Source organism: Cyphomyrmex costatus, unplaced genomic scaffold, assembly GCF_001594065.2.
Source record: "Cyphomyrmex costatus isolate MS0001 unplaced genomic scaffold, Ccosl1.0 scaffold43, whole genome shotgun sequence".
Taxonomy (NCBI): domain Eukaryota; kingdom Metazoa; phylum Arthropoda; class Insecta; order Hymenoptera; family Formicidae; genus Cyphomyrmex; species Cyphomyrmex costatus.
In genome coordinates, this window is record NW_017278534.1 from 2,137,251 (window position 1) to 2,150,618 (window position 13,368).

At 30.8% G+C, this 13,368-nt stretch overlaps 5 protein-coding genes across 7 annotated transcripts; 3 read left to right on the top strand and 2 right to left on the bottom strand.

Annotated features, from left to right (window-relative positions):
• The first annotated feature begins 24 nt into the window (after window positions 1-24).
• Kpc2 (Kip1 ubiquitination-promoting complex subunit 2) lies at window positions 25-2,266 on the top strand. The gene is made up of 8 exons (XM_018544187.1): window positions 25-212; window positions 292-485; window positions 605-765; window positions 1,046-1,269; window positions 1,350-1,528; window positions 1,644-1,831; window positions 1,918-2,056; window positions 2,130-2,266. Exons 1-8 carry the CDS (start codon window positions 34-36, stop codon window positions 2,264-2,266), a joined length of 1,401 nt encoding a protein of 466 aa, XP_018399689.1. The 5' UTR covers window positions 25-33.
• Window positions 2,267-3,021: 755 nt separating this feature from the next.
• LOC108777397 (coiled-coil domain-containing protein 25) lies at window positions 3,022-4,201 on the top strand. The gene is made up of 5 exons (XM_018544269.1): window positions 3,022-3,099; window positions 3,227-3,274; window positions 3,367-3,458; window positions 3,538-3,920; window positions 4,053-4,201. The coding sequence occupies exons 1-5, from the start codon at window positions 3,075-3,077 to the stop codon at window positions 4,132-4,134; spliced, it is 630 nt and encodes a 209-aa protein (XP_018399771.1). The 5' UTR covers window positions 3,022-3,074; the 3' UTR covers window positions 4,135-4,201.
• A 423-nt stretch (window positions 4,202-4,624) lies between these two features.
• On the bottom strand, window positions 4,625-7,024 carry Tgt (tRNA-guanine transglycosylase). Its single transcript, XM_018544254.1, has 7 exons — window positions 6,821-7,024; window positions 6,128-6,217; window positions 5,831-5,984; window positions 5,586-5,718; window positions 5,337-5,498; window positions 5,045-5,213; window positions 4,625-4,969 (listed from the first exon to the last, which is right to left on the bottom strand). The coding sequence occupies exons 1-7, from the start codon at window positions 7,022-7,024 to the stop codon at window positions 4,625-4,627; spliced, it is 1,257 nt and encodes a 418-aa protein (XP_018399756.1).
• A 143-nt stretch (window positions 7,025-7,167) lies between these two features.
• Window positions 7,168-8,374, top strand: LOC108777412 (uncharacterized). The gene is made up of 3 exons (XM_018544287.1): window positions 7,168-7,839; window positions 7,933-8,028; window positions 8,254-8,374. The coding sequence occupies exons 1-3, from the start codon at window positions 7,371-7,373 to the stop codon at window positions 8,298-8,300; spliced, it is 612 nt and encodes a 203-aa protein (XP_018399789.1). The 5' UTR covers window positions 7,168-7,370; the 3' UTR covers window positions 8,301-8,374.
• A 1,076-nt stretch (window positions 8,375-9,450) lies between these two features.
• LOC108777394 (UPF0565 protein C2orf69 homolog) lies at window positions 9,451-11,683 on the bottom strand. Of its 3 annotated transcripts, none has more exons than XM_018544264.1 (6): window positions 11,608-11,683; window positions 11,000-11,138; window positions 10,621-10,748; window positions 10,249-10,411; window positions 9,813-10,056; window positions 9,451-9,734 (listed from the first exon to the last, which is right to left on the bottom strand). In XM_018544264.1, the coding sequence occupies exons 2-6, from the start codon at window positions 11,126-11,128 to the stop codon at window positions 9,532-9,534; spliced, it is 867 nt and encodes a 288-aa protein (XP_018399766.1). In that variant the 5' UTR covers window positions 11,129-11,138; window positions 11,608-11,683; the 3' UTR covers window positions 9,451-9,531. The 3 variants fall into 3 exon arrangements, with proteins under 3 accessions (XP_018399766.1, XP_018399767.1, XP_018399768.1); XM_018544265.1 differs by lacking the exon at window positions 11,608-11,683 and adding an exon at window positions 11,396-11,551; XM_018544266.1 differs by lacking the exon at window positions 11,608-11,683 and having other exon boundaries at window positions 10,996-11,075.
• Window positions 11,684-13,368: the final 1,685 nt, after the last annotated feature.

Sequence of the window (13,368 nt, forward strand, 5' to 3'; positions counted from 1 at the left end):
AATAATTGCCCTCACATATTTCAGATAAATTTAATGATCCCATGGGTACGTGATCAAATAGCAGAAGCCTGGCACAACAGAAAAAGTTCAAGGGCAGCTGACAAGCGGTCCTTGGCTGTTTCTTCTGTCAGCTCAGGCAATGCTACAAGCAATAACACTATGCTTACACCATTACCTACCTCACCTGAAAACTTTTCTATCAACGTTATCAGGTTTGAATTTATGTTTATATCATAGAAATTTTAACAAATCTTATTAGGTGTTTAATTATCATTAAATTCTTTTATACAGTATGGAAGGTAATGTCTTAGATGTTGCAATAAAACCAAACTTTACTGTGGGAAATATTAAGAAAATAGCAGTGGTACATTTTTATGGTCAAGATACAATAAAATCCATCTCAAGCTATCGCTTAGTTCATTCAACTAAATTTATACAGCTTAAGGATGAAAATTATGTAAGCGACGAGGATATCAATGAATGTGGTATAATTATTTATATTAAGCTATTTTTAGAGAGATTTATAATATAATTATTTTCTTAATTAATTTTTAACTTGTATTACATACTTATGTTGTTTTAATACAACAAGTTGTTATTACAGATGAGTTATTATTAGTAGAAATACGATCATCTGTACAAGAAGATTTTTCGGATGAAGCTCTTAAAGGTCCAAGTTTAGAAGCAATAGCTCAAGCTACAAGTGATCTACCTAATGTACGAAATCCACCTAAGCCTGTGCCATCTACAGAATGCCCTGCAGATGTAAATATATATTTTACATGTTCATACTTCTGTTTACGCTTTTGAGGCTTTCACGGGTATTTTCTTCAATTATATCAGAAGGTTTGCGGGTCTTTCTTCATTATTAATGCCAACGTTTCGTGAACCATGCCGTTCATTTCATCAGGGCGAAGGGTGCATTGATATTGATACTAAGCTGCTACCCTTTATGTTGACACTGTTGGGAGGGGAGGGGGGGGTGTATGTTGAGATGCATACTTCTGTTTATTATATTATTTCACATCTTCACTGTTTCTTATAGTTCCAGAATGAAATTCGTAAGATTTTAATAACCCTTGTACAAGCATCTGCAAAGATCTTGATGTACAGTCCTTATGCTGAAAAATTGTATGACGATATTAAGGAAAAACTTGAAGCTAGGTGTAATCCTATTAATGATCCAAAAATCGTAAAAAATCTTATAGAAATGGGTTATCCTCACAAAAAAGTTCTCAAAGCATTATGTCTTCGAAAGCAAGTATCAACGTTTCTATCACATATATTTATTACTTATATATACGTAATACATTTGTGAATAATACTATGGAAATATGCCTTTGTTTTAGATCGAATATGACAGAAGCTTTAGAATGGCTTATAGATCATCAGGATGATTCAGATAATGATTCAGATGATGATTCAGATTTCTTATCCATGGATACAGACATAGATATTGCGAATCCTAGTTCTTCAATGAAAGCTAAGAAAAAGTCATTTAAAGATGCATGTTTGGAATTGTTCAAAGGTAATTCTTAAACAAAACTAAAATTGTGTTATTGTTTCGAAGATAATTCAAATTGAAAGCAATAAAACATTTGAAAAAGGATAACATCAGATTATTAAAAATATCTTAACTTTAGAAAAACAAGATCAAGAAGAAAAAAATCTGGTATATATCGTAGAATTATTATTACATAGTTTTCGACAATGGAAGAAAATGGAATTTAAACCTAATAAGAGAGCAACGCGATCGCTTGTAGAAATGGGCTTTGAAGAGAAAAATATTCTAGTAGCATTAAAAGTTACTGGGAATGATCAGGCTAATGCTGTAAGTTGTTATAGTTGTACTAAAGATATAGATTCAAATTATATCTTCTTATATTTCTTTTAAGTTTTATATATCTTGTGACACAGTGTGAATGGTTGCTGGGAGAAAGAAGACGTAGTTTACAAGATTTGGACGAAGGTCTCGAAACCGATGGTCCAATTTATAATGCAATTATGAGTAATCCTCATATTCAACTTAGTCTTACAAGACCAAAGATGTTGCTTGGTAAGGTAAAGCAATTAAGAAAATGTAATAAATTGGAATTATATTTTTTTAAATTTTTTCTTATTTCTTTCAGCATACTTATCAATGATAGAAACACCTGCCTCGGCAAATGTATGGATTAACGACCCTGAAATTGCACCTGTGCTTAACCAAATATCCAAGACATATCACACTGAAAAACATGCCATTCATATGAATCGTTATACCTAATATTATGGTAATACTTATTTGTATCTCTGTGGAATATTCATATTTTTATATAAATTTATCAATAATTTTTGCAGAGATTTGGAATATTAATTATCGGTTAACAATCAGTAATAATTATTGTAATTTTGATTATGTTATATATAATTAAATTACATATAATTATGATTATAATTACTATAAGTACTTTAATTAATACAAGTAATTATAATTATAATCAGCGCTAGTTATAGAAAGTTAAAGAACGCTATTATATTTACGAAAATCTCATGTGATATCTCTAACTCAATATAATATACTATCAATCACGTATAATTTTCTAAACACACTTGCTTTTGTATAAATTGCCTGTTAATAGTTCTTAGAGAAAGGACATGTATTTTAATATATATTAAAAAAAGAATTGTTGTTGTAATATAAATTCTTATAATAAAAATTGAATTCCATTCTGCAAATCGAAAACTAGTTAATACCAATATTATAAATTGTATACCAATATTATAAATATGATAAAATATAAAATTGTAAATTAGATTGCCGTTCTAAATTTCGGTCTATAAAATAAATATATTTGGTTATTTTATATATATATATATATATTTATTTATTTATTGCAAATTATTGCGTTTAGTCGGTAAAACAGATAACTTTAAGATTGCTTCAAATTATCTATATCCGACAGCGCCATCATCAGCATCAGGCCACCAGTCGTCAGTCGACCCAAGTCGACCGTCGACATTACAAAAGTATTTTTGACAGCTGATTTTGTTGCACGTGTTTTACTCGAAATTTTTGTTAATCATTGTTAATAATGGTTTACTATTTCACTAGCGAAGGTAATTTTTGCATTCCTCAAACGTTATTTTTGTTTAGGCGATAAATTATATATTTTCTTAAATTATTAATAATATTTTATTATATCTCATTAAGAAATCTGACTAATTGTCATATTCTGAATTGCAGTTGTGCAACCATCCATAACTTTGTTTATGGGAATAGATAAATTCGAAAGTAAGTAAAAAATTCATTTGTAATTATTCATCATAATTAATAAACACTTATGCATAATCTAAAACGTGATATATTGAATTCTGTTTGTATAGATGAAGATCTTATTAAATGGGGTTGGCCTGAAGATGTATGGTTTCATGTTGATAAATATTCATCTGCCCACGTGTATCTTCGACTTCGACATGTGAGTTCAATTATTAATCAGTAATTTTCTACTTTTGATATTAAAATGATAAAATAATTCTTTTTTAATTTTTTTGTAGGGTCAGACAATAGATGATATTCCCAGTACTGTATTAGAAGATGCCGCACAATTAGTGAAAGCAAATAGTATTGAAGGAAACAAAATGAATGATGTCGATGTTGTGTACACAATGTGGTCAAATTTAAAAAAAACACAAGGTATGGAAGTTGGACAGGTTGGCTTTCACAGAGATAAAGAAGTTCGTAAAATTCATGTTGCTAAGCGAATAAATGCTATCGTGAATCGTCTTAACAAAACAAAACACTCAGAGCAAGTAAACTTCAGAACTGAAAGAGAACAAAGAGATAAGAATGAACGGGAAGACAAGAAGAAGCTTTTGAGAGAACAAAAGGAGAAAGAAAAAGCAGAAGAAAAGCAACGTCAGGAAGAAACTGAGATAAGGTGAATAATAATTTCATAACAATACTTATTTAATAGAAGTATATATATCAAATACACTTCTACTAAATAAATAATATCAATTAAGTAATATTCTTTATAAAAAGTTATTAATAAAAAATTATCACTTTTCAGGAGTTATAATTCCCTATTTAATACATCTAACATGACTTCAAATACAGAAACCAGTGGATATGACTCAGATGATTTTATGTGATGAAGTTAACACTTATATTTTCAGTATGTGCCTCACTTTCTATTATTTCCAATAAAAGTAGAAAATTCCAGAATAAAAAGTGTAAAATATCTCTTTCAAGTACGATTATTTATTTGATTTATAATATTTTGCTAATATTGTACTTGCATATATATAATTTTGTAGAAATATGAAATTGTAGAATCACACACACAGTATACACTACGTTTGTTGTAGATTGCTGTGTCATTCAAAAAATTTTTAAAACATACTATGTAATCATAGTTATTATGCTATGCTGATGACAAGCAAGATTATTAACAGTTTTTGCATATTTACATATAATAGCTCGCAAGTACTTAAGTATATTGCTATAATTTCAACATAATGAAAAAGATAAATTATATAAATAAGATATAGGAATAAGTCATAAAAACGATGTAGACATAAATTTAAAAAAATGTATTATCTAGAGATGGATGTAGCAGTACAAATCAATAGTATCCTATTTTTATAATAGGGTAACATTGACAGCCTGCAAAGCATTAATTATCCATGTTGGATAGTCTTTATTCGGATAAACTGTCAACATATAATCCTGTATAAATCTAGGAAATCTTTGTTCTTTAATACTGTTTCTGATATCTCGCATGAGTTTCATTTGGAATGCAATATTGTGAACAGTTAATAGATGACACGATACTGTCTCCACAGTGGCAATTTGATGCAGATAAGCGCGCGAATAAGTCTTGCAAGTACTACATTCGCATGACTCGTCTATTGGTCTCAAATCTTTTTTATGTTGCATCTGCTTCAAATTAAGCTGCCCCGTTTTTATCAACGCGCAACCAAATCTCTGAAAGTTTCAACTTAATGTTTTAAATTTTCCATTTTCTATTTCTTTCAAATGTGTACTTTAAGAAATACTTACAGCGGTTCTTGTCGGAAATACACAATCATACATATCGATACCTAACGCACTGCATACGATTAAATCTACTGCGAATCCAACGCCCATAAGATATCGTGGTTTATTCTTTGGAAGAATATTCGTTGATAAGTGGACCATTTTCCAAAAATCATCTTTACTTTCACCGCCACTGAAATCATAAGAATCACTATTATTGTATTGTATAAGATTTTAATATTTCTGTATTATAGTTTCTGTATTATAGTTACACAATTTTTTATCAACTATATGTATCAGCAAATTTAGTATCTACCTCAAACCTCCTACAGCATACCCATTTACCTCTCGCTTAATTAATTGACGTGCGCATTCGGATCGTAGTTCGGGATTGAGACCACCTTGAACGATTGGAAATATACTCTGCTCATTTGGTCTTTCATGCACTGACAAACAACGGTCCAGCCAACGTATCGTTCTAAAATGGTTTGTGTTAAATAATACTCGTTTCAAACTGTTTAGAAAATATATTATTTACAAAATATGTTTATAAAAATAATTATACCTATACATTGCTTCTTCTACTCTTGGTCCGGTTAAAGTACTTTTAACAACATCGTCGAGCTGCATGATTATATCAGCTCCAATTGCATTTTGAATTTGAATAGAATGTTCAGGTGTCAACATACATTCAGATCCTATATGGAACATTATTGCAAACATTATTGTAGACCGATTAAATTATATATAAGTTATATTTAAATATATGTATTTAAAAATATATCTTTCTGACTATGTATATCATTGTACCATCATACGGTGATTTAAATTTGACACCTTCTTCTGTTATTTCAGCTAACTGTAATAATGAAACCATTTGGAAACCACCTGAATCCGTTAATAAAGCCCTTTTCCAATTCATAAATTTGTGCAAACCTCCAGCTTTACATAGAATATCTGTGCCCTGTGTGTCAACATAAAGTATATATTTTAATACAATCGAAATTACATTAAAAAATGTTTACTAAAATGAATCTAAAACTCTCGATAATATTGTTTTATCTAAATTAATCGATTTTTTTTTTCTAACAATACATGATTTCTTACAGGTCTGTTTCCAAGATGATAGGTATTACCAAGAATTATTTGGCAATCCAGTTGCTCCAGTTGTTGAGGCAGTAATCCTTTCAATGTTCCCTGATAATGCAATAACAAATTAAATGTTATAACTTTAAAGTCATAATTGTGTCTGTGATGATAAAAGTCACTCCAAGATTTGGAAGAAAAAAGAATTGAACAATCTCATTGATCAAATCCCATTGTTCGAATGTGATTTGTTAATTCTTGGTCTGTCCAAGATCTCAGAATGATTTTTAGCATTGTGGACACTTTTTTAAATCAAGATTTTTTTCAAGTTAAATGTCTATTTAAATCTAAAAGTTTCATGAAAGAAAATATTAAAGTATCAAATTATAATAAAACAATAACAGCTTTATAAAAAAAGTTATTTGATGAATTAAGCTATGAACACACAAGTGAGATTCTATTCATTTCCTATAATTGTATGAACATGTGTGTCTGTGTGTGTGTGTGTATGTATGTGCAAAAATTATAGACTTTAAACAAAATTTTAATTTCAGATGTTATCAAAATATTTATATATTGAAAATTAAGAAGTTATCAGAGTTATCATTCTTTCATGTGGATTTTGAATATAAATCTAATGTTCTAATCTCTAATGTGTCATACGGTCGCTTATTTGTATGCAGCTTAAACGAGAAGGGAAGAAGTTTTATAAACCTGAGTTCCCACCGGCATAAATACCGGTGTATCCACATGATGATGAACAAGTGTCATCCTACCAGTTCTGGCTTTTGTGGTTTCACATTCAGCAAGCACTTCGAATATTAACGGAGTCTTCCGATTTGCCATTTCTATTGGCGATCTACCGAAGCCTACGTTTATTGTCGTAGAATACGACTTTGAAAAAAATCTGCTAGACATAGAAAGAAAAATCTATAAACGCCGCATGCTGAAAATGAAAGGTTATATCACGATATCATCCTCTCCACGTGTCTTCGTCCCGGTCTGAAATGCACGCGTGGACGTGTACTTACGGGACACCGTGTATATTAATGTGCGTGTAAATAGAATTGCTATAAGCTAACTGCTTCTGACCGCGTCGTACATTCGAATTGAGAGGTATATATCCGACAATTGGAATTACCAGTGGTACGCTTTGCAGATGTTTGCACTATGACGGCTTGGCGCGGTGTTGATACACAAAACATCACCTCTAGGAGAAATTTGCTTCGCGATAGTATTCGACGATAACGGTTAGCTGGCAGACATGAAGACCGAGGTATCCTGGAAGCGGCGGCTTCTGCGAAAGAGAATCAAGTATATGCTGATATGCGTTTTCGTGGTCGCGGTGATATTTGTGGTCCATCAGCTGTTCTACTTCAAAGAGCTGAACCAGGATATCGTAGGCAAGTTGATTGCCGGCTCGGTGAAAGACACCCACCGTGTGGTTGTTGGTAAGCAGGTCGACAAATGGAATCAACCCTACCATTCAAAACTCATTCGCGACACGAATGGTCGAACGGTGTCGTTGCGTGGTACACGGGATCAGGATATAGCCAAGTATCTCCCCAACATCAACGGAAAATTTGTATGTTTTGTTTCAAAGAGGGAAATTGATTTTTTAAAAATTAACGATGATTATTGTGACTGTCCAATGGACGGTAGTGATGAACCAGGTACTAATGCCTGCAACAATGGTTTCTTTAATTGCGACAAGAGTACAGGAAAGTCAGCAGGTATTGTAGTCAAATCTCTTTGCAATGTATAAAATTTGCAATGTTAGAATCTACAGGATTGAAGTTTATTTATAAATTCCTATAAATTTACAGTAAGAATACCATCGTACAAAGTCAATGATGGATATTGTGATTGTTGTGATGGTTCTGATGAATGGGCTGAAGCTGCAGTGTTATATAAACTCAGTAGTAAGTTCAATTTATTTATGTGAATAAAATAATTATAATATCTATTACAGGGTGAGACATCTAAAACAGACTACTTATAATAACTTACTTTGAAACCATTTTCTTCTGAAACATTTTTTTTGTATCATCAAAAATAAGCGAGTTATTCAGGTGGCCTGTTTTGGATGTCTCACCCTGTATATTTGCTAATTTATACTGTTATTTATTTTTTTACATTTATTACAGAATTTAAAGTAACTTTTTATGGACCTAAATGTCCAAACAAATGTTAGTGAAGAAAGTGAGATATAAGATATCAGATTGGAAAAAAAGTGCTTCTGAATTTATGCATCATAATAAGAATGACAACAACCAAATATACATAATAGATAAATGCTTAGAATATTTTTATCATTTAGATATTCATAAAAATATATTTATTTAGTCACACATAAAACAAAGTTCATATAGTGAAAATGATCATTCAATACTGTAAAAAAGAATGATATATATGAGATTCTTTAGGTTAAGAAATTATTTTTAAACTTAATGTTAAGAAATTTTTATCAATGAATCAATTTTTTCTTAGTTTTAACATTGTAATACTAATTAATTGTAAGAAAAGATTATACAATTTTATATTTTTCTTTCATTTAAATGAAATTGAAAGAAACAATTTATTAATATATTTAAATGTCATTATAAAGAACAAAAAGCATTAGATTTAAGAAAGTATATTTGAGTAAGTAAATAAATATAATACAAGTTTATTCTCCAAACTCGTAGAATATTACATTTATTTATGATGAATAGATATCTTAAAGATTAATGTAATAAGAACTATAACTATATAGACAAAGATAGTCTTTACATAAATATTTCTTTGTCATAATATTGTATACTATCTCTCTATAGTTTATATATTATTTTACTATATGTATTTTTTGTATATATATATATGTATATGTATTTTTATTTTTTGCTTTATATTAATAGATAGCAATTATTACTAATAATTAAAACTGAAGAAAAAGTATGATATGTATAAAAAGAAAAAACAATAACATATCATATTTTCTCAAATTGTTAAATAAAATAAACACATTTATATTTATATAGTTTTTATTAGTTTTAATTAGTGATTATTCATAAAGATATTATACATATCACATAAGCATCAAAACAATATAATAAAAAATTGTACAACGCAATAATATATTGTATATAAATTTACAGTTTATATTCAAGATTTCTATTATAGGACTAGAGAGAGATTAAGAGTATATTATTAAAATAAATAATCATTATGTATACATTGCAAAAATAGATTCTGTTAACTTTTTTGTATAAATTATGAAATAGTTCGCAATACTAAAATATCAATTAATACTGTTGACAAGATCATATTTTTTTACATGACTTTATACTTTAATTTGATTCTGATGTAAATGTAAAGAAATTGCGATCTATTTTATGATTCATAGACAAGTGCTCGATTATACTATAAATTTAAAGAAGATGGTTTTACTGCACGTTATTTCTGATATCTGTAAGAACATTGAAATGTGATGAGAGGCTTGGCGCTTCGTCACCAAAATGTAAAGTTTGTTGTACAGATACTCCCATTCTTTGTAAGATATCATTGAAGCACATTTCTTCCATCTGAATCCATGGTCGGTGTTTGTCTTGCATTTGATATGGCGTAACGTGGATGTGAGTATTTATTCCTGAAGAAAATATTTAATCGCATTATATAAAAATAACAGAAAATCTCACTACTTTCAGATATTTCCAAATTATCTCACTTAATTTAGCAAAGGAACGAAGTATATCTTTATCTGTAATCCATGTATTTTTAGAACCATTGTGTCCGCCATCTAGCCACCACATATCCTTAATAAGTTTGATAAAATTATTTATATTAGGATCGTTATTTGAGTCATTATTGTAATGATGAAATTCATAAAGAAATTGATTCAAAACTGCACATCCCTTACTAAAGCCCATTAGACTTAAGTTTGTAGCTTCGATATTATGGATATCAGTATCCTTAAAAAATATTAAAATATTATATATTCAGTAGATCAATGTTATACTAGATGCATGCAATGTATTATATCTTTTAAGAACATTGTCAAGGTGCAAGTTCTAAATACAGTTATACATTAAAGTTGGAGCAATAGTTATTAATATGATTTATAAAATATTTTATGAATTATGATTCCTTTCTCTGATACCTACTTTTCCAATTTTTAATGTTTTAACATGTTCTAGGCAACAAGTAATGAGATCTTTTAAATGCCTTAAAGCATTGTACATTGGACAAAATGTGGGTGTGCCATATGTATCTCCTGATACAAAATTATCAAAACAACTGAATACTGCGTGTTTAGTTATTGTCATCCTAAAACAAGTACATAGTTCTTGTGTACTAAGCAGTACTAAGTAGTTCGATCTATCATAAATGTAGCAGTCAAGAGAATCACTTGGAAATCTTTTAATCTGTACTATATATAATTTTTATTATGGAGTACCTACAAGAAGTTATATGTATCACTCAGAGATGTTTACAAATGTAAAATTTCTGTGTACAGCATTATGATAATATTTTACCTTGATGGACGGACAACAAATACATGACTTCCAGGAAATTGTTCAGATAGTATAGTCACTGTGTTTTCTAAGCTCCATTTTGCATATTTCTTGCTATCCGAATGTTTTTCCATGTTTTCTTGAATATCCTGTAATAATTTTTAATAATTTTGTTAATATGTTATTATAAAATCAATATAAATAGATAATACTAACAAGAATCGCTAGGTATATAAAAGATATGTATATATACACAAATAATTCTAAAATATAATATTTTATATGTTCTACATAATTATTATCTTTAGTGCAATACATTTTTTACATTATATTTGAAAGAATTATTACATAATTTTTAAAAAAAGAAGGAGAACTTGCAAATAATTTCGAACGTACATACTTGAACGTCGCCGCCAAAAAATATAAGAAGATCGCGCGTTGAATGCAATTTCGGTAGTGTATAAACTACATCGTTGCATCGACCTGAAATGCCTGGTATGTTTTTCCATATCCAAACTTTCGAATTCATCGGTCGCTATCTGCAAGAAGAAATCAAAACGAAGTCGACGTCTTTGGTAAAATGGAGAATATTGCGCTTAACAGTCTGATAATTAAAGCAAATTATTGATTAAAATGTCATTGTAAATCGATCGTGTAAACAATTGTACAAAATGATGTACAAACTTATGTACGAAATTGTGTCGTAACGACGGAGCTGTGAGGTCAATTTGTTTTGGTTTGTGTTTTCCTGCACTTTTTGTATTCAAAGTGATAGATGTGATTGATTTATACATACAATTATACGAAAGAAGAACAGTACAAAGTAGTAATCGCGAGAGAAATGTGTATTAATTTTTTCTCTTTAGATGCGCTTTATATGATTCATTTTTTCTTTTTTAAAAGTAAATTATATTGTAAATTTGTTTTGTTTTGAATATGAGAAATACAGAAAGTACAACTTGGTGCAACCAAGTATGATACTTCACGAAGATGTGACGGCAATAGTACCTTTTCTTTTGTTTACGCTTAACACATGATCAAAACTGACGCTTGATATTTGTCAATTTTTATCACGCGACCTAATTTGATTCAAAACATAATGGCCTGGTTTACATCGTGCACTTGATACGCGTACTAACTAGTTACTTTTTATTAAATTATCTTAATTTCAGCAATGTATTTAAAGAATGATGTATAAAATTGATACAATACCCATCAAAATGTTTAACTAAATACGTTTATTGTGTATACATTTACATATATCGCTGAAATTAAGATAATTTAATAGAAAGTAACCAGTTAGTACGCGTATCTAGAGTCCTAGATATCAGAGAAGCGCAACCGATGTTCCGCGTCCTGATTAGCTGACTGTCAGCCAATCATGACATTCATTCAGTGGTATTAAAAATGGCTGACTAATAGACGATTGGTGGATTTCATATTTCGTCTGCAAAAGACGCCATTTTTAATACTTTTCTTAGTAATTTTGCGATACTGACTTAAGCCGGTTGCGCTTCTCTGATATCTAGGACTCTACGCGTATCAAGTGCACGATGTAAACCAGGCCAATGGATCAACCAATCAGCTCTTCTTCCATGAAATAGAAGAAAAGGAAGGATTCTGATTGGTTAGCCCGGATCCTCATACGGGCAACAGCGCTTTGACACGCTGATTGATGAAAAACCGGTGGCGAGGGTAAAATTTACTCCCATAACCCGTTTTTCACCAATCAGCGTCCGGTGTCAAAGCGCTGTTGTCCGTATGAGGATCCGGGCTTACTGCTTTTCCGCTTTCCGCCAAGGTGTGAACCTGCCCATATGGCTCCAGCACACTGGACGCAGAAACGCTTGCCGCGCTGCAAAATGTGACGCGGTAGCCAATGAGCTCACAGCTCCTAACATGTTCATTGGCTACCGGTCATGCCAACTGCACATCAGCGCGATGTTCGACGCGCGATGTCCAATAAGCGTACAGCTTTACCGATGTTCTCATTCTAAAGCTAGATGCTCATTGGATATCGCGTGTCGCGCGCGACGAACATCGCGCTGGTGTGCAGCTGGCATGACACAGTAGCAATGAACATGTTAAGCCGTAATCACACTAGCGATTGCGCGATTGTGATTGACGATTGAGGATTATTTCTCAACCAATCGGAACAAAGCAATCGGTGACTGCTTTGCTCTGATTAGTTGAGAAATAATCCTCAATCGTTGATCACAATTGCTGGGGACCTATTCTGTACACGATTACTGACAACTGTCAGTGTCGTTAAGTAGCGATAGCCAATAAGAATCGCTCTTTTCTCTTAGAACAGTCCATATCATTGGTTATCGCTACTTAACGACACCGACAGTTGTCGGTAAGCGTGTACAGAATAGGCCCCCTGGATTCACACTGCATCCAACTTTCGTCGTACGACGACTTTGCAACCAATCAGAAAAATCGTATCATCTATACGAATCGCGCAATCGCTAGTGTAACGTCCGCCGGTAAAATAATAGCGAACGTACTTCCCCTAGTTTATTGTAAGAGATTGCGCTACTTGTATGTACTTTTCTAAAATAGGACATTCCAGTGAGAATAATATTACTTTGATAATGTAATTTTTATTTGTTATATCATAATTATGCTATATTACCATAAAACAAATGGCCTAACATAATAATTTCTAAATATAGTATGTCATTGTAATGTTCTGCTCACTGAAATATTTTATATTCATACTTTTATAGTTATAATCTTTATGAAATATATATATATATATATATT